The sequence below is a fragment of the Mustela nigripes genome, chromosome 1, assembly GCF_022355385.1.
Source record: "Mustela nigripes isolate SB6536 chromosome 1, MUSNIG.SB6536, whole genome shotgun sequence".
Taxonomy (NCBI): Eukaryota; Metazoa; Chordata; class Mammalia; order Carnivora; family Mustelidae; genus Mustela; species Mustela nigripes.
In genome coordinates this window covers 1,871,173-1,890,512 of record NC_081557.1, presented here as the reverse complement: position 1 = coordinate 1,890,512, position 19,340 = coordinate 1,871,173, and the positions used below count along the sequence as shown (strand labels likewise).

General features: G+C 55.7%; 1 protein-coding gene and 1 long non-coding RNA gene across 10 annotated transcripts in view; one reads left to right on the top strand and one right to left on the bottom strand.

Annotated features, from left to right (window-relative positions):
- LOC132016918 (uncharacterized) overlaps window positions 1–11,175 on the top strand; it is a 30,388-nt gene extending 19,213 nt beyond the window's left edge. The window contains exons 2-3 of the long non-coding RNA XR_009404060.1: window positions 3,876–4,028; window positions 9,578–11,175. This is a non-coding gene — a long non-coding RNA (uncharacterized LOC132016918). The remainder of the gene's footprint in view (window positions 1–3,875; window positions 4,029–9,577) is intronic.
- KCNQ1 (potassium voltage-gated channel subfamily Q member 1) overlaps window positions 1–19,340 on the bottom strand; it is a 308,960-nt gene that overhangs the window by 164,053 nt on the left and 125,567 nt on the right. For all 9 annotated transcript variants that reach the window (XM_059398838.1, XM_059398849.1, XM_059398844.1 and 6 more), the window contains one exon: window positions 3,072–3,192. In XM_059398838.1, coding sequence (XP_059254821.1) covers window positions 3,072–3,192 — 121 coding nt within the window. The remainder of the gene's footprint in view (window positions 1–3,071; window positions 3,193–19,340) is intronic.

The window sequence follows — 19,340 nt, the reverse complement described above, 5'->3', positions numbered from 1 at the left end:
CAGGTGCTGAGAGCTCCAGGCAGAGAGGGGCTCTGGAAAGGTGTGTGTGTCAGGCTGCGGTCCAGCACCCTGGAGCTGGGCGAGGGCCCCAGGGCTGCACCGAGACACTGGGGCTTGCTCATGGGGCCAAGACCACTCTGCCTCCCCAAGCCATGAAGTCCCGGTGACTCCCAGTTTGCACCCGGCTTGCTCGCCGGCCGCCGGCCCCCGGCACCCCCACCCCTGCCCCACCAATGGCTAGCAGGCCCCGGAAAGAAGAGCTTCGCCCAGCCCCAGGGACCTTCCCGTAATCAAGGCTGCAGTGACCTCACCTCCCTGGGGCCCAGCGGGTGGGGAGAGCTTGAGATGGAAACAAAATGTGTCTTTATTTATGCTTTTAATTTGAATTCTGGAACTGACCCAACGTGGTAATACACTTAACCTCAGTAAAATGCTGAAGAAAAATGAATCTGTTTTTCAGTAACTGCCTCCCACCCCCTCTGCCCCCTGCAAGACCCCCGCGCACACACCAGGGCACGGGCCTCTGTCCCCTGTGCTGGGTCCACAGGGCTGGGTGACCTGTAGGAGCCTCGACATGGCCCCGAGCTGCTGGAGCCAAGTTTACTCAGGGGCACCGATCACCAGAAGCACCCATCACCAGGAGCACCGGTGAAGGTATGCAGCCTCAGCGCGGGCCCATGGGGCGGGCACGGCCCTGAATAGACGCCGTTCCCACCAGAGCCACCTGCTCTTCCAGCCACGGTGGGGTGGGGCCTCTGCCTGGCCTGCAGCCCTGGGGGCACCTCAGTCCTAAGGGCCCAGCACATCTCCTTGAGCTTCTGTCCCACTGTCCCCAGCATGGCTCCCCAAGGCACAGTTCCCTGTGCCGAGGACACATCTGTTCAGGTCCCCCAGCAGCGACTGTTGACTCTGCCACGAGTGGACCATGGTGCCTTGACCTTCATCTCCCCATCACAGACCCGAGGACCATACCGGACACCTTGCCCCCCAGCCCCCCAGCAGTGGGTTCGCACCCCGCCACCACCTCTGGATGGGGCTGCCGGGAGAAGCCCTTGTACGTTCTGGCACGGGGACCTGGCCGAGGACTGGGGTAGAGGCCCAGGCGGCAGTGGAGCTGACTGAAGACCCCTTCCCCAAGCCAGCCCCCACACTCGGGGGGCTGGCCTGAGAAAGCCCGCAGCCAGCCAGCGGCAAGCACGGGGCTCCGTGCTCCTCCATTCTGACCGCCACAGTCCTGGAGGAGAAACGGCCAAGCGTTCCCGGAGATCTGGCTTCTGCTGGCCTGGACTTCCTCTCAGGGCACCCCGAGCAGGTGGGTGGCCTGTGGCCCCCAGACGGTGTGTGCCGACACCAGGGCTGACGGCCCTCACCGCCAAAGGGGTGATGCCTGTTGGGGGCAGCCGTGAGCTTGTCTGGGGGGCGGCTCAGTCCCGAGCCTTTTGTCAGCCTCACCCTGGGCCGCCCCATGAGGGTCTCGCAGGGTCAGGGAGCTGGTGAGGCCTCACCACCCAGCTGCGTTGATGGAGGGTGGCAGCCCTGTCCTTCCCTGGTGGGACTCCGTGTGTGTGTATTCGAGGGGCTGAGCCATGGCCGAGAGGGTAAAGGAGAGGGGTCAGGGGACAGGACGGGACAGCAGGCCCAGGGAGGCCTGGAGACGGACCCCTGCCTGAGGGTCATGGGTCCCAGCAGGCTCTGAGTGGGCACTGCACCTGTGTGGCACACGACCTCAGCCGCAGAACTCCAACCGTGACCACTCTGTGGTCTCCCGTGCCCTGGGCTCTGGGAAGGCCGGAGCCGAAGCGGTGAGTCGGCGTTCTGCCTGCGGGCACCGGCCCGTCCCTGGCTTCACACCGCCCTCCCGCGCACTAATGCAGTGAGCCTGCCTGGTCGTCTCCAGGACGGGTGTGGGCCCAGCAGCCCACTCAGGGCCCGGGTCCACAAGGACGAGTTGCCCCTGCTTCCTAGTGAGCCGGCCGGCTTCTTCCAAGCCGGGGAGCACTTACTGGGGGCCCCCTGCCAGCCACAGGGCGCTGCCCACCTGCCTATGAGCCTGGGGGCCCTGGAAAGCTGGCCGGCGGGTCCTGCCCGATCACAACACCAGCCCGAGACGGTCCCGTCTTGCTCGCATTCTGGCTATGCAACTCTACCAGTCCTGCCCCAGCAGCCAGGATGCCCCGGGACTGGGATCCCTGATTCCTCGGTCACCTGCAGGTCAATGGCCCAGGGCCTCACCCCGGCCGAGGCGCGCGCACTGCTCACGACAACACCGAGACCCAGGAGGAACGCCGACGGCCTGCCGAGACCGCCCCGTGTCCGCGGGCAGAGGAGCCCGGTCAGCCTGCGAGCCTGGGACCGGCCGAGAGGAGCGCACATCCCGACACAGAGGGCCTCGCCCGGGGGAATCCCCCCAAGGGCAGTGTCTGGAACCGACCCGAGTGCCCGACGGACCCGACGGCTCGCCATCCACACTGGGTGCCCTGCCGGGAGCACTGACTCCCCTCGCGAGGGATCGCAGCGTGGCCGGGCCCCGGGGATCGGCCTGGCAGGGCAGCAAGGCGGGGGCGGACGGGCGTGCGTCCCAGGCCAGCTGTGCCTCGGGGGACGGCCAACTGGAAGGCATGGAAAATCAGCCATTTCCTCCACCTGAAGGAGCCCCTGAGGACAGCAGCGCAACTGGCAGGCGGCACTCGGCATCTGCCCGCGGCGGCTCTGGGGTTCTAGGGGGAAACGCCGAGAAACAAAGTCGTCTCTCTTTTGGGGGGTGGGGGAGGGGCCAGGGGAGAGAGAAGCAACCTGCTCGGACGCTCAAGGCACAGAAACAAGTGGAAAATGATCAGTTCAGTTTTCCATAAGTCAGAACAAGAGGATCGTGTTTCCAGATTTGGCGGGAAATGGCCCCATGTGCCTCCCGCACCCATCACTCGGGGCCCGGGCACTGGGTGCGGCCCCTGGCAGCAGGGGGCCCCAGGTCACTGAGGGCAGCTGGCGAGTGGAGGCCCCCGGCGAGCAAGGCGGCCCCTCTGAGCCCCAGGCCCCTCCGGCGCAGCCCAGGTGGGCACGTGGGGACTCACTGTGACACGTGGGTGATGGGCGCCAGCAGCGTCTCCCCCTCCAGGTCCAGGTCCTCGGCGAAGCTGTTGGTCCTCATGAAGTGGGCCGGGCTCACCTCCAGCAGCATGGGGCTCTTCCTGGCTGTGGGGAAGGGTGTGGGGCAGCACGTGAGGCCTCTGAAGAAGGCTCGGGGTGTCCGGTGGCCCAGAGCTGGGCTTAGACGCCCACCCCAAGGGGACGGACCTGCAAGCCCTGAGCCTTCCCCCAAACCAATAAGACATCTATCCGCAGGGCTGGGGAGGACTGGGGACGGCTCGTGAAGCTTCTACCCCGAGGATCTGGGCGGCGGGCTGGCAAAGACAGCCCCCACATGCCTGAGGCCTCAAAGGCCTGTGACCCCTTCGCAGGGGGAGGACTGCCCGGGCTGGGCGCTGGTGTCCAGGCCTGTCCCCAGGCTCACAGCTGACACTCAGGCCAGTAAAGCGCAGCTGATAAGCACAGGTCAGAGAGACCCTGACTCCCGCCACCATGCTGTCACTCTTGGGCACACAGAGAGCCTCGCATTGGGGACGCCCCAAGCTGGTCTCCTGCCCATGAAGAGCCAAAAGCTGGGAGACGGGGGACAGCCACAGAGCCCTGGACCCCACCCCATGCAGGCCATGGGGCCACACCAGCCACCCAGACCCCAAGGGAGGTGTGGGAATGACCCCATCCCAATAGCTCGGGTCAGGGTCCCGGGTGCACCTCAGCAACAGGGCGCAGGTACGCAGTGCTGGTAAGAACACCTGCCGACCCCGCACCGGGCTGACTTCCCTTTCCTCCAGTTAGAGATTCTGTTGTGAGAGAAGCGAGCGCTCATGTAGAAGGCACAACAAGGCCAAGATTCACGAAGGCCGGCCTCCTCCAAGGTCCTCCGGGCCAGCTGCCCAGGGGAGTCGGAGCTCACCGCCCCTGCTCATCGGAACTGCTGACACCAGGTAAGACTCTCTTTTCACACACACGTGACTTCCCTGCGCCTCTCACGCTGTGCCGTGCTGCTCTCCTTCCTACGGGTGAGTGCGTGCGCGCTGGTGTCTGGGCAGCTGGGCCGTGCCCCTGGTTTACACCAGGCTCAGCTCATGCAGCCCCTCGTGCTAGGTGGATGCTGGGCCCTGCTAGCTTGAAGCTACTGCTTTGAGCAATGGCACAGCCCCCATTTGTAGGAGCACCTGACGCTGGCGCGGGTGAGGGTGGCTTCCCAGGTAGTTGTAAGCATTTTCCCAAGAAGCTGTAGTGATTGAGACAGCGCCAGCACCGCGACTGTGACAGCTTGCCCACGTCCACGCCCAAGCCAGCCCTTGGCACCCTTCCCAGGGCCTGCCGGCATGGTGGAGGACGAGGAAGCTGTTTTTCCTTTAAGCTGAAGGGTGTTTGTGGCTCTCCGAGGCTGTCTGGACTCCCTGTTGCAGAGCTGAATTGCCTGTTCGCATCTTTTGCTCATTTTTGCTTCTCAGCTTGTAGGACTTGTTTACTGATGAAAGACACTAACCTATTGTCATGTAAGGTACAGAAGTCTTCCCCAGGCTAGTAGCCTTTGAGTATGGTTGTTTTTATCATAGGAAATGTTTTATGCGTCTAAAGTGATACACCTATCTTTTGCTTTATGTAAAAGAAAGATTTTCCCACTGCAAAGAAACACAACTATCTCCTAAATTTACTTGTGATATAAATTGTATGAATGTCGTGTATGTGAATTTTAATACATTTACCATCTATGCCTAACATCCTGGGTGTTCACCAACAATCTGAAAGTGTAAAAGTACCGTCTATAACCTTTTTTAAAGTTTATTTTTGTTTTTATTTATTTTTTATTATATCATATACAATCTTGAGAAATTAACGTAAAACATAAAATATAACATTTCTTGAGGAAGACACAGAAGTCTATCTCTGGTCCTTGGGTTTGGCAGTGAGTTTTGGAGTACAACACTATGAGCTCAGTCAGTAGACAAAGAAGTTGACAAGTTGGACTTTATCAAAATTACAGGTATTTGCTCTGCAAAAGGCTCACTGCTGAGGGAAGCAGACATAAGCTCTGGACTTGAAGAAGGTGTTTCCACGTCTCCTATTTGCCCAAGGACTTGTGTCTAGAATATATAAAAAACCCTGGCAACATGACAGCAGGAAAGCCACCAACTCAGTTTAAGAAATGGATTACAAGTACACGGGAAAAGATGTTCCGAGTAACACAGCCATGCTGGGAAAGAGCTCGGCGGTGTCTTCTGAGGTTCAGTGTGCACTGGCCATGCAACCTGGCGGTCCTTCTCCCCGATACTAACCCAAGGACATCGAATATGTACGCTCAACAAACCTGTACACGAACGCACACAGCCACTTCACTCACAATCGCCCAAACCTGGCAACAGACAAGATGTCCCTCCGCAGGTGAGTGGGTAAAGAAGCGGTTTTAGAGCCACACAGTGGAGCGCTGCCCGGCAACCAGAAGCCGTGAGCCAACAGCTCGTGCGGCGACGTGGCTGACCCTCACATGCATTTCGTGAGGCCGTGAAAGAAGCCAGATGTACGGGCTCCGTGTTCTGTGATCCCATTTCTATGACATTCTGGAAAAGGCAGAGCTACCAGGACATAAAACAGATCAATGGTTGCTCGTGCTTGCGGGAGGGGGCATGTCTGACTTCCCAAGGGTTGCACCAGGGAGTTCCTAGGGCTGCGGAACTTCTCTCTGTGTTGCTCTGATGGTGGATATGTGAATCCAGGCATTGTCAAAACCCACAGAACCATCTCCCAAGAGTGAATTTTGCTGTATGCAAACCAAAGACAGAAGAGAAAACATCAGCCAGCCAGCCGCAGGACCCTAGGAATGGAAGCGTCCTGGGACAAGTGAATTTGTGTGACGAATGCGTGGCACGGCACCACGGAGCACGGAAAGGACGGGAAGTCGGCGGTCCCTGGGCTCGGGAAGCCGTCTCAGACTGTCCTGAACACGGGGCTCTAGTCGGTAATCTTCCTTCGCATAGGGAAACTGTGGGTCAAACAAGTAAGTACATAAATTATCGATAACGGGAACCTGGTTTCTCACTCTCTGAGAGATGCAGTAGCAAAGAGTGGGTCATGCTGGGGGCACAAATGGCCCCCGCGGTGGCGATTTCAGTATGAACCCGTGTTGCTCTTCCTGTAGGCACAGCTATAAATGCAGACACGTGCGTGTCCTTGGCTTATGGACGTACACACACTTCCTTGCTCTGTCCATGGAGAGGCCCCAGAAGCCATAAAGACCCGAGAGCCACGAGCGACCCCAGGGCCAGATCCTGGTCTCTAAACACCACCCCCTTTCTGGTTGGAGGAACCAGCGCTCTCTGGCTGAGGACGAGTCTGGGGCCACGGCAGGGCGACGGACGAGGAGCCTGGCGTTACCGTGAGGGGCTCGAAGGAAGCGAAAGCTCCGAGTGGGTGGGGGCGTGTTGAGCAGGCGCAGGAGCCCAAAGGACCCTCGATCCCGGGGTCGAAGCCAGAGCAGTTTGAACCACAAGACAAATAACAATTAGTATCAAATCGTAGCTCAAAACCCAAGAATCCCTGAGTTCGTCCTGATAGAAACAAGCGGATAACCGGAAGAGGTACAGATCCTAACTTCCACGGAGAAACGCTCAAATCGGTTGGTGGGACTGGCAGCCGACAGGCAGAGTATCTCCCCGCAGGTGTCCCTTCGTGGCTGGGGGGTCCTAACGCTGACTGGTTCCCTCCCAGTCGCAGGAGGTGGCATGCCAGGCACCCCCCCCTCGAGGACAGCAGACTCAGTGACCCGCTCCCCACGAGGCCACGGAAAGGGGGAGGAGCCGTCTGACACGACCCCGGGGGTCAAGGTTAGCAGCACCAGTGAATCACGTTGCTGTCATGAACCCCGATGAGATGCGAAGCGCCTCACGTCTGCTCCTGGCACACCCATTAGCCCAGTCTCCCCCGAGGTCCCAGAGGAGCCGGCCGGCGGGACGCGGACGCCCGGCCAGCATTCCTCACCAATGCCAGGGTCACAAAAACCGGGCAAAGACCGAGGAGGAGGCATCACAACTCAGAAAAGGCCTGAAGACGCGCTGGATGGAAACGTACCACAACTGATGGACCAAAGGACTCAGCTACTGCTGAACCCGGCAAACGAGCTAAGCTTTAGCTCAACACGAGCGTTGCCCCAACAAGTGACTTCTTTTAGCAATTTCACCACGGTTGTACCACACTCGCGTGAGGCGCCGGCGTTAGGGGAAGCTGGTAAATAGTACACAGGGGCCCGTGTATTATTTTGCCTCTCCTGTAAGTCAAAAAAAGCAAAAGCAAAAAAAAAAAAAAAAAGACAAAACACAAAAAACAAAAAATCCAACAACAGCCCCACAGCAACCCCAAATCAAAACGAGCAGACAGATCCTGTCTACGACAGTAGAGTACACTCTTCAGTATCAGATCGGGATATACAAGAACCCTAAGGAGAGATGGTTAGGCCTCGGTGGCAGCCGTTCAAGAAGACGTAACCTAACCAAGGGGGAGACAGACTTTGCTCCACTTTCTAGAAGACTCAACAGACAAAAGACCCTCCTCCTCGAGCCGTAATAGAAACCCTCCCGTTGGCGTGCGGGCATCTGGCTCCTGACTCTAGACCTGATCTGGAAATGCCATCAACCGAGAACCGGCCGTATTCTTGAAGAGCGGGGAGCTCAGAGCTCTGCTCTACCAGACGCCGTGCCCCGGGAGATGGCGCCGCCGACAGACGTGGCGGGCCGGCAGGACAGGGCGACACATTGGAAAGAGCCTGCACGCACAGGGATGCTCGCCGCGCACCTGCGGTGGCCGGCACAGAGTGGGAGAGGGTGACCAAGGACAAGTGGCTGTCCGTGTGGGAGACACGTTCCATTGGACCCTCGTGCCGGACACCAAGAACTCATCGTCTGCATTCCCGGGGGTTGAAGACTTACAGAGAACAGCAAAACTCTGAAGCCTTTAGAACTGATTCTAGAACTGCCTCCATGACCTCAGCATTTGGAAGGGTTTCCTCAAACTTAAACAGTATCCGGACGGGGAAAGGCTGATGTATGCGACCGCACTCGAGATCCAGAGCTCATCAGCAAACACAACGGGCAAGGCGGGAAGGGCGACCGCGGGGCGAGTGTGCGGCGAAGAAAGAAGCCCCGCGGGTTCACCGGGAAAACCGGGGGTGTGCGGAGCAGCGGAGCGGACCAGAGAGCAGCCGAGAAGGACCCCGTGGCCCAAGGACACGCGTGAAGGTGTCGCACCCAACCCGCAGTCAGACACCGTGGGGAGCGCGTGGCCCGTGGGGGAGAGGGGCTGACTTGCAGCAGGAAACCGCACAGACATGACTTAGTCACACCCGGGAGAAGGGCTCTGAGTGACGGGCTCTCTGCCCGTGACATTCCCAGAGAGCCCAGGAGAGTGACCGGAAAGCGGGAAGAAGGCGAGGACAGTCAACAGCTCCCAGGCCTGGGAGGGGCCAGAGCCCCGGCCGCCCTCGCTTCGGGGCCCCGGGGCCGAGATTCGGGTGCCCTGGGTTATGTTACACAGTTGTCAAGTGACAGAGCCGAAACCCCGTCCAGGATTCAGATGTTCTTTCAAAAAAAAAAAAGAGGACAGGAGAAAGAACACAAATACATATTTTTATGTCTGCATCACTTGTCTACGGGAGGGGAGAAGGGCAGGGCGGGGCCAGGCCGGCGGGGCCGCTCGGAGCACCCGGGATGACGAGTGTCCTCTCCAGAGCCCGCTGACGGAGCGGGGCTGGGGGCGGGGGGCTACCTGACCCCTGAGAAAGGCCCAGCCCTGGTGCTTTAGGAAATTAAACTGCACATCAGTTGCCCGCCCGGAGCGGGTGGGGCCTGCACCTGCCGGAGAGGAACGTGGGCCGTTTGGTTTAATCCTGGGAACAGCACGGGGGGCCCCCGAGGCGAGGGGCAGAGGGCTTCCACAGGTGTGTTTTTCCGAACCAAAGGAACGGGCTGCTCTGCCCGTGTCTGTGTCAGAGACCCATCCCCCATGTGTCGTGGGTGCTGGCCAGGGCCGGCTGGGGGCGGGGGTGGGGGGAGGGCTGCAGCCCACCCCCCTGACTCCTGCCACTGCCACAGCTGCCGCAGGAGGCACAGGGAGTCTGGGGGATGGGGCCCCGTGTCCTCGGCAGACACAGCGGCACGCTGCCCCCTTCAGGCACGGGCTCGGGGGCAGGTGGCCCCAGGAGAGCGGGCTTGTCGCCCCTACCGCCAAGGAGCTTGAGATGGGACAAGACAAGCAGCACCCCCGGCCCCCCGGCTTCGGAGCAGGCTGGGCCCATGAGCACAGGTACCGCTGCTGGGACAGCTCTTGCTGGATACCCCCCAGGACGAGCCCTCCGTGCCCCAGTGACCAGGAAGTCACACTTGCGATAAGACGGCCCCGTGTTCTGATGCTTTCATCCCTTGGCTGCCTTGGCCTTGTCACGGCCAGAAGCCGGGCCTCAGTTTTCAGGGCAGAACAAAACGATTTTGTTTTCTAGGAAAGTGGGCGGTCTGCGATGGCGAGTGTGGCCTCTGGCGTGGCAGCGGCACAGCTGGCCACTCCGGCTGCCAAGCCTCACCTCCCTCCGGAGCAGAACCGACCAGAACCGACCAGAACCGACCAGCCCAGCAGCGTCCTCCCCAGCCAGCAGCCCTGCTCCAGAGGCAATTTCAAGTTCCTTAAAAAAAAAAAAAAAATACAGACACAGAAAAAAGACTGAAAGGAAGTAGACCAAAATGGTAACCGTGTGTGGGTTTGGGTGAAGAAATGGTGGGTGGTTTCTGTGTCCTTCCTGCTCTCGTCGTGTTTTCTAGTAGTGACGACACCTGCACACGTCGGGAGGCAGCTGGGTGTGGGAGGCTCCCACCCTGCGCCCTTCCGTCCCGACCCCCCCAGGAGCGCCCCCTCGGGGTCCCAAGCTCTGGCCCGCCCCATATGTGCCTGAGGCTTCCTTCCCAGCCGTGGGGCCCACGCGTCCCTTGGCTCCCAACGTGGCCCGCATGTTCACACGGCGAGGCCAGGTCAACCCTGATGCCGGGACGTGCCCAACTGCCCCGAGATGCAGGAGGGGGCCTCATTCCCCCTGTGCGGCTTCAAGGGTGACCCCATGCCATTGTCACAGTGGCCCCACAGCTTCCATCCCTGCTTCTAGAGGAGCAGACGGGGGTTCAGAGAGGATGAAACCTTGTGCCTGGGGTCCCACAGACGGGTTGGGGCCTCCAGGAGCAAGTCAGACCCACGGCCAGTCTGCAGCCCGCACCCCCGATCCCGGCCCCATGGCCCCTTGCCCCCAACCCGGGAACAGTCTCCCAGGTAACGTCCCCGCCACACCTCATGACTGATTCAAATCCTGGGTAATCCCCCAGGTGTAACCCGAGTCCTCCGCAGAGCCCTCCTGCCGGCGTCTGGCGGTGAGGCGCCAGCTCCTGGGTGCCTGGCAGGACCTTTCTTCTCACCTCCGCCTCGGCCCTCTGGGCTCGGGCCCAGGCGCACTCCCCGGGCCAGCCCGTCCCATGGGGATGAGCAGAAGCTGCCCCCTGTCCTTCCGGAGTCAGATTCCCCCCCCCCCCCCCCCCCCCCCAAGAAATACAGCCCTCTTGGCGGATTTGCCAAGGGCCTGCAGATCCAGCGCCGTGAACGGGAACCCCCTCCCCAGGGCATCCGGACAGCTGCAGCCAGGCCCTGCGTGACATCGCTGAGCCACGGCCCCGGGCCCGTGCCAGCTGCCTGTGCCCGGCTCACAGACCCCGAGCCAGCGCGGCCGCCACCTGTGTCTGGGCTCAGAGGCGAGAAGTAAGGAGCATGGACAGAAAGTGTCAAAGCCGTTCCCACCACAGCTGCCAGGAACAGGGGCGCGGAGCGGAGTGAGAATGTATGTCCACAGCTGGTCCCCGGGTCTGCGAGGAAAATACCTTGCTTGAGTGGACACCTGTTGTTTTCGCCCGCCCGGCGGCCAGGCCTGGCTCTGGGAAGGGCTCCTTCAGTTGCCTTCCGGAAGCTGTGCCTTCCCCACGCCCCGGGCTGCAGGGGTCAGGCACCCTGTGCCCCATCGGGCTGTCCTCAGAAGGGGCCCATGGCCTGGGTCTGAGGAGGGTTCGTACCCTGGTTGGGGCCAATGAGAGCCGGGCCCCAGCCTCTGGCAGGGACAATGGGGGAAAGAGACGACCTCTGTGTGCTATGTGCTCGCCGAGCCAGAGTCCATCTTGTCCCCTTGGGAAGGGGCTGCCTAAGGCTACAACCGTCCCGGTCCCCATCCCTGGGGACAGCGCCCGGTGGGTGGGGGGTGAGGGAGAGCAGAGGAGGGAGCCAGCGGGTGGGGGCAGAGCACGGGAGGTGGAGAGTGAGAACAAGCGAGATCATCCCAGCCCCGGGTCCAGCTGTGTCTGAAACAGCTGGGGCCAGACGTACGAGCCAAAAAAGGTCCCTTTTGTGCTTCGGCTCACTTGGGTTTGGGGTTCCGTCATTTGTTACCAGGACAGTCTCCTCAGGAATGTGCGTGACAAACGGGGCTGAGGCATGAGCCGAAGGGAGGGGTCTGGGGAGTTGAGGTCCCAGGAGAGCTCAAGCAGGCGCAGGGCAGAGGGGACCAGGGGGCTCCCAAAAGCTGGTGGCTGGCCTCATCCTGCTGGGACGCCCGCCCGCCCTCTCCACCCCTCCCGTGAGGACCTGTCCATGCCCCTCATGCCAGGATGCCTGGCACTGACCGTGGGAGACCTCGGGCCTTCTGTTCTGTCAGGGATATGCAGCTAGAGTTGACGTGGGCAGAGCGGCCACCTGGGAGTCAAGGGCCGAGCCGGCCTTGAGAGTGCTGGCCGGTCCCAGGGAGCCGGAATGGGGGGCATGGAGGACCCTCACCCCACAGCTCCCCTCACGGTGAGGTTCCCAGGCCCCTGCACACACGGGCCATGCACCTGAGGTTAGGGTCTGCACGGCGGGGGCGCCGGGGAGGACGGGCGGCCACTGCGCCGGGACGGGGTCAGCCCCAAGTGCGCACAGGAAGCAGAAAGGGAGTGACACAGCCACCCACATAACTGCGACCCTCTGGGACCCCCGTGCTCCAGGAGGCCCTGTCCGAGCCTCCCAAGACACGGTTCCAGGGGCTGGTTCCCGGCAGCGCCGACGTACAATGGAATCAGGGCTAAGCGCGGCCTCCTCCAAGAGCTGAGCTCACAGGACGTTCCCAAGAAACCTCTGGAGAGGTGGGGAGGAAAGTTTCTGGAGGTCTTTGGAGGAAGAAAACAAAAAAGTGGCCTTGATTTTCAAGGCAAAATTACAGAGGAAGAAAAAAATGTTTTTAATCTAATTAAGAGCCATCTTTTCACCTTCATCACAACATCGCGGAAACGTGCCAGGGCCTCACTTCACACAATAATCAGAGCAATTAGTGAGGGAGAAGCCTTGGAAACCGGTGCAGATGTTCTCAGAATGTTTAATGGGGAAATGAGTTGCAGGCCTCGTTCTCAGCATCCGGCTCCAGGCCCTGGCTGCCCACTCCAGACATCTGCCGGGCCCCGCCCCCAGGCCCCGAGGGCACGGGCTTGAGAAACGCACGTTCCTTCCCAGGCCGCCTCCCAGCCAGGCCAGATCTGGGGCTGAGAGGCTCCCCATGGCTCCCCAAGCTGGAGCCTGGACACAGTCAGAGCCACCCCAGAGCTGGGGGGAGGCTTAACGTCAAAATTATGTTAACAACTGATGTCAAAAATAATCAACTCAGCCTGGCTCCCCCACCCGGTCCCTGCTGGCTGCGGGAGGGCCGGGAGGCAGGGAGAGGGCAGGGGGCCCCGAGGGGAGCTTGGCGACGGCCGCCCCCCACCCCCAAACCCCACGTTCACACAGACCCCACCGCATCGTGAAAAGACACAGTGCTTCTGCCCACGATGGCCATGGGGGCCCCATTCTGACGCCGCCAGCCTCTTTGTGGGTCCAGGAGTCCAACTGGTTGAACATGAGGCATTTCCAATCATCAGAGAACACACGGAGAAACAAGATGGTGTTTTACCTAAGAACCAGTCGGTTCTGGAGAGGAGGGGGCACAGGGCTGATGTTCTCGAAGCCCAAGTGGGCCAGGCAGCTCGGCAGAGCTTCCCGGAGGGGACACAGCAGTAACGACACACCCCATCCCTGCACTCCGGGACCTGCCAGCTGCTTTTGTGAGCACAATCTCTGACCTCGGGGCGTGTGCAGCCACTCCCGGGCCTGGCCAGCAGTGAGAGTGGGGTGGACCCCCTTCAGGGCAGCACCGCAGCCCCCTTAGCAGCTGGTGGGGCCGCTCTGAGGAGTGCTCTGTGTGGCTTCCCCGCTGCCCCGTGCAGGGCTCACCCACGGTGCGAGTGCGGCATGAGGGGTCCTGAATCGGGCTCCGTATCCAGTGGTACTGACCCAAGACATGGTGACAGGAAGCCACTAGAGCAGTTTAAGTAGGAGAGCAGCAAGGTCCTCCTTCGTGTTGACAGAATTCCCCGGCTGCTGCGTGAAGAACGGAGGGGAAGAGGCAGGAATGGAAACGGAATGACCGGTGAAGAGGACAGGCCAGCCACCCAGGCAGAGAGAGCAGCGTGGCCTGGGAAGGGGGCTGGAGGGGAGGCCAGCGGTGGGCAAGGTCCGGAGAGCTGACAGAAGGTGCTGATGGGTTGGACGGGCACATGAAGGAAAAGGCCTCTAGAAGGCCTCCAGCCAGGCCCAGAGACCAGCGGCGCGCTGCACCCTGAACCTCTGGTTTCAGACCTCCCCTGAACTCTAACACCGAGAAATGCAGGTGAACCCACAGACAGCGGGTGCCTCCAGCGGCACGAAGAGACAGAGCGCCGTGGCCTTCCGATCACCTTGTGAGCGTAGAAATGAGCCAGATCCGATCAGCACTCTGACCACCTCCCACCCCTGCCAGCCTATGGCTACGGAGTCAGGAGACGGTCGTTTAAGAGGTTCTGTCAAAAGACAGGAGGAAAGAAAGTGAGCTCGGCAAGAACAGGCGTTTGGAACTCCAAGGACCCTCCCTTCGTGGGGGTGTTGAAAAATCAAGCCCAGACTGGTCAGAACTAGAGAGCAGTCAGGAAAGAGGCCACAGAAAAGTGGTAGGGGCGTGCAGGCATTTCCACTTGCCCTTGAAACGCCCTGACCCCTGCTTGGCAGCACTCACTCCCAGTGTGGGACCCTGATCCTTGGTTCCCAAAGGAGCTGAGACGTGAAAGCTGATGGGCATTCCTTGAAAACACTGGGAAGGAGCCCAACAAATTCCAGTCCCTGCAGGGAGGTTGTCGCTGAGGTACACAGTGGGGCACGGGCAGCCTCGGAAGAAAAGCTGAGAAATCGTTCTGTCTGGAAACCAGGCCTGAGAAGGCCGAGCTCATGCCTGGGGCAGGATGCATGCGCTGAAAAGTCCCCAGAACACGTGAAGCGTTCCCCTCCCACTGAGCTTTCTGCCCACCCTGAACAGGAAGTGAAGGCTAAGACAGAGTTGTGAACAGCCGGGACAAAGGTCCTGGTGCGCTAGCACAGATAGAAGAATTCTTTTATTTATTTTCTCTCCCCCCCCCCCGTTTTCCTGATCCCTGGCACCCAAGGAACCTTTTGTCAAAATGCCAACTGAACGTGAGCTTAAGGACCAGGAACGTCAGGCACCAAACATGACAGCGTTCACAGATGTCACAGAGACAGGTTAGATGTCACTAAGCAGCTGTAGCCCACAGCAAGACAAAAACGGTCTTAAGGAAGAGAAAGAATCTGACACCGGGGGTTACTACATGTCATGTGTGGACTATCCCACTGTCAACAAAAGGGAGGAAACGTAAAGAAACAGAGGACGGCCCTCCCACGGAAGAAACGAGCCAATAACGTTCCTGAGGAGGCACAGACACTGAATGGACTAGACAGAGACTTTCAGTCCACTTTCCCAGATACGCCCAGAACGGAAGGAAATCGTGAAACAGATTAAACATTAAGCAGAAATTCTGCAACTGCAAAGCATAATACCTGAAATGAGAACTCAGCAGAGGCTTCATTAGCATATCTGAACAGGCAGAAGAATCGGTGAACATGGAGATTGGTCAATCAGTGGAAATTATCCAGTCTAAGGAACAGAAGGAAAAATAATCTGAAGGAGTAAGGAGCAAGCAGACCGTTAGGACCTATGGGACCCCATCAAGCATACCAGGAAATCCATAATTGGAATCCTAGAAGGAGAGGTGAGAGAGGGCCAGGAAGAATATTAGAGAATTATTAGTTGGCAACTTCCAAAGTTCTTGAAGGCATGTGATCTACACCTCCAGGAAGCTCAGTGATCTCCAAGGAGCACATCATAATCAATGGTTAAAAGACAAAGAACCGTGGAAAGAGTGAGAGAAATGACTGGTCACGTACAGGAACACACAGTAAGATTGACCCAGGTTCTCTTCAGAAACCATGGAGGTCAGAAGGGAGTGGGATGACATCCTTGAAGTGCTAAAAGGAAAATGAGTTGAGAGTTTTTATATGTATTAAATTATCTTTCCACAATAAAGGGACACTACTGTGCACCTGAAACTAGTATAAGACTGTGTATTAACTACACCAGAATTAAAACAAAATTAAATAAAAAACAAAAAAGGGAAAAGGAAGATATTCCCAGAGAAAAGCTGAGGAAGTTCATCACTACAGACCTATACTACAAAAATGCCGAAGAGAGTTCTTCAGGCCAAAGCAGGACACTAGAAATTTACTCAAAGTCATACAAAGAAATAAAGAATTCCAGAAAAAATAACTGCATGGGGAAACATAAACACGCCTTTAGTTTGTAACTCCCCTTTATTTCCTACCTGACTTAAAAAACAAATACATAAAACAACAATTACCCATCGGTGTCACTGGGAATACAATGTATAAGGATATGAGTTGTGACAACATAAGGCGAGTTCTACGGAAACTTGGTTTTGTATGCCACTGCAGCTGCTGGTATCAGTTCAAACTGGAGTTCTATAAGTTTACGATATTAAAGGCAACCCTCATGGGAACAAGAAAATAATTTAAAAATATACATAACAGGACTAAGAAGAGAATAATTGTACCCCACTAAAAAAGTCAGTTAAACACAAGACAAGGTAGTAGAAGAAATGAGAAACAAACAGAGGTATAAGATATACAACACAAATAGCAAAATGGCAACCCTTCCTGGTCAGTAATCACACTAAATGTAAAGGATTACCTTCTTCAATCAAAAGAGACGGGCAGAATGGGTAAAAAGACATTATACAACTTACACTGCGTACCGGATACTCCTTTCAGATGTAAAGACGCAAACAGACTGAAAGTGAAAGAACGGGACATGATCTTCTACGGAACGAGTATCCAGCAGAGAACCGGGGTGGGTGTGCTGATGCCAGGGAAACAGACTTTAGGTCAAAAATGGCTATAGAAGACAAAAAAGGACACTAGATACTGAGGGAAGAAGACTGTCATGAAGAAGACCCAGCAATTACAAACACATCTACTTTGAACAACAGACTTCCCCAATACATGAAGCCAACATGGACAGAATCGAGGGGAGACACTGATAGTTCTGTACCAATAGTTGCAGACTTCAGTACCTCATACTCAGTAACTGGGTGGAACAGCCAGACAGAAGAGCAACAGGGAAAGAGAAAACCTATAGAGCAACACTATAAACCAACGAAACGTTACAAACATATAGAGGGTACTCTACCCAGCAACAGCAGAACACGCATTCTTCTCAAGTTCACATGGAACAGTCTCCAAGGTAGATCACAGGTTGGGTCACAAAGCAGTCTCAGTAGATTTCAAAAGTTAAATCATATCAAGTATCTTCTCCAACCAAAATGGAAGGAGGCTAGAAATCAATAATAGAAGGAAAATGAACAAATCTGTGGAAATTAAGGGCTCAAACACTCTTTAAAAACTAGTGGATCAAAGAAGACATGATAAGGGAAATTAGAAAATACTCTGAGAGGAATGAAAATGAAAACACAACATACCCAGACATGGATGTGATGAAAGCAGTGCTCGGGGAAAATTCTACCTGCAAAGTCGCACATTGAGAAGGAAAAAACACCTCCAATAAACTAACGTTATAGCTTAGGGAGCTAGAAAGAGAAAAATAAAGTAAACCCAAAGTTAGCAGAAAGAAAGAAATAGTAAGTAGGAGACTGGTGAGAGATGCAAGAAAATAGGAAAACAAAATACTCAAAAATAAGAAGTTGGCTTTTTTGAAATGACCAACAAAATTGACAGACTTTTAGCTAGAACAACTAAGAAAAGAATTAGAGACAATGCATATAAATAGTAAACGAACATGGGAATATTATGCTTGACCTTACAGAAATAAAGAGAATTATAAGACAATACTATGAAAAGTCGTACTTCAAGAAATTAGATCACTTACATGGAATAAACAAACTCTTAGAAACACGCAAGTACAAAAACGGACTCAAGAAGAAACAGAAATTCTGAACAGATATACAACAAGTGAAAAGTTTGAATCAGTGATGAATGCGCTCCTAAGGAAGAGAAGTCCAGGAACTGATGGCTTCGCTGGTGAATTACATCAAACGTTTAAAGATGAACTAACACCAATTCTTAAACTAACAAAAAAGAAGGCAAGGAGACACTTCGCTCTACATTCTATAAAACTAGTATTACTCTGCTACCAAAGCCAAACAAGTACACCACATAAATGCTAGATACCAATATCCTTAGACATGCAAAACTCCTCAACAAAATGCCAGTAAACCAAATCCAGTGGCATATTAAGAAGATTATGCGCCATGGCCAAGTGGGATTTATCTCAAGAATGGAGGGCGGATTCGACACAAGAAAAATCAATCAATGTAATATATCGTATTGACAGAAAAAGGAAAAAACCCCCTAGGAGGACCTCAAAGGCAGAAATGAATACCCAGTGGCCTTTCAGGATAAAAATTCCTAGAAAAATAGGAATAGAAGGTAACCTCCTCAACATGATAAAGAACATTTCTGGAAAACCCGCAGCTACCTCATACTCAATGGCGTAAAGACTGAAAACTTGCTTCTTGAAAGCAGGAACTAGGTGAGAATGACCATGTTCACCACAGCTTTTCAGTAATGTAAGGAAAGGGTTAGCTATAGCAATTAGGCAAAAACAAACAAACAAACCCACAAAAATTAAAAAAATGAAAATCATCTATTTTGGAAAAGAAGAAGTAAAATTATTTTTATTCACAGATGACATAATCCTATACATAGAAAACCCCAAGGAATCTTCAAAAGAAAAAACAAAAGAAAAACCACTACTGGAGCTACTAAGTGAGTTCAGTGAAGTCACAGGGCACATGGTCAAGAACACAAGAAATCGTGTATTTCTATCTGCCAGCAGTGAGCGATCTGAGAAGGAAAATGATTTTTCAGTCCCATTTACAACAGCATCCATGGTCATGGCCTGGAAGGTTTAGTATTTTCATGATGACAGTATGACCGACCCGTGATCTACAGATGCAGTGCAATCCCTGCCAACATTCTCATGGCCTTTTTAAAAAAACAGAGATGGAAAAACTGATCCTAGAGTGTTCATGGAATTGCAAGGGGCCTGAATTACTGAGACAGTGTTGAAAAGAACGGTGGAAGGCTCGCCCAGTCCACTCTCGAAACTCACAGAGAGCTACAGCAGCCGTGGCAGTGTGGTCGTGGCGTAAGGACAGACGTGCAGACCAATGGACAGACTGGACCCACAAGAAATAAACCCTCACATTCATGGACAACGGACAACGGACACCACAGGGTGTCGCGACTATTCAGCCGGAAGGAACAGTGTCTTTGACAAACGGCGCTGGGACAAGTCGGTGAAAGACTGAAGCCAGACCCCAACCTCACACCACGTACAACGGCGAAATACAGCTGATGCACAAACGTAAGAGCGAAAACCACGAGTTTCTCAGAAGATGACGTGGGGTAAACCATACAAACTTGGATCTGGCAATAAATTGCCAGATATAAACAACAGCCACATCTAAATGTTACCAGACTGCTTGTTGTTAAAACAGTCAGTTGTGAGAATATCCCTTCATTAAGAAATAAAGGATAGAATCTTAAAGATAAAAAATGGGGTGGGGGCGTCTGGGTGGCTCAGTGGGTTAAGCCGCTGCCTTCGGCTCGGGTCATGATCTCAGGGTCCTGGGATCGAGCCCCGCATCGGGCTCTCTGTTGAGCAGGGAGCCTGCTTCCTCCTCTCTCTCTGCCTGCCTCTCTGCCTGCTTGTGATCTCTGCCTGTCAAATAAATAAATAAAATCTTAAAAAAATA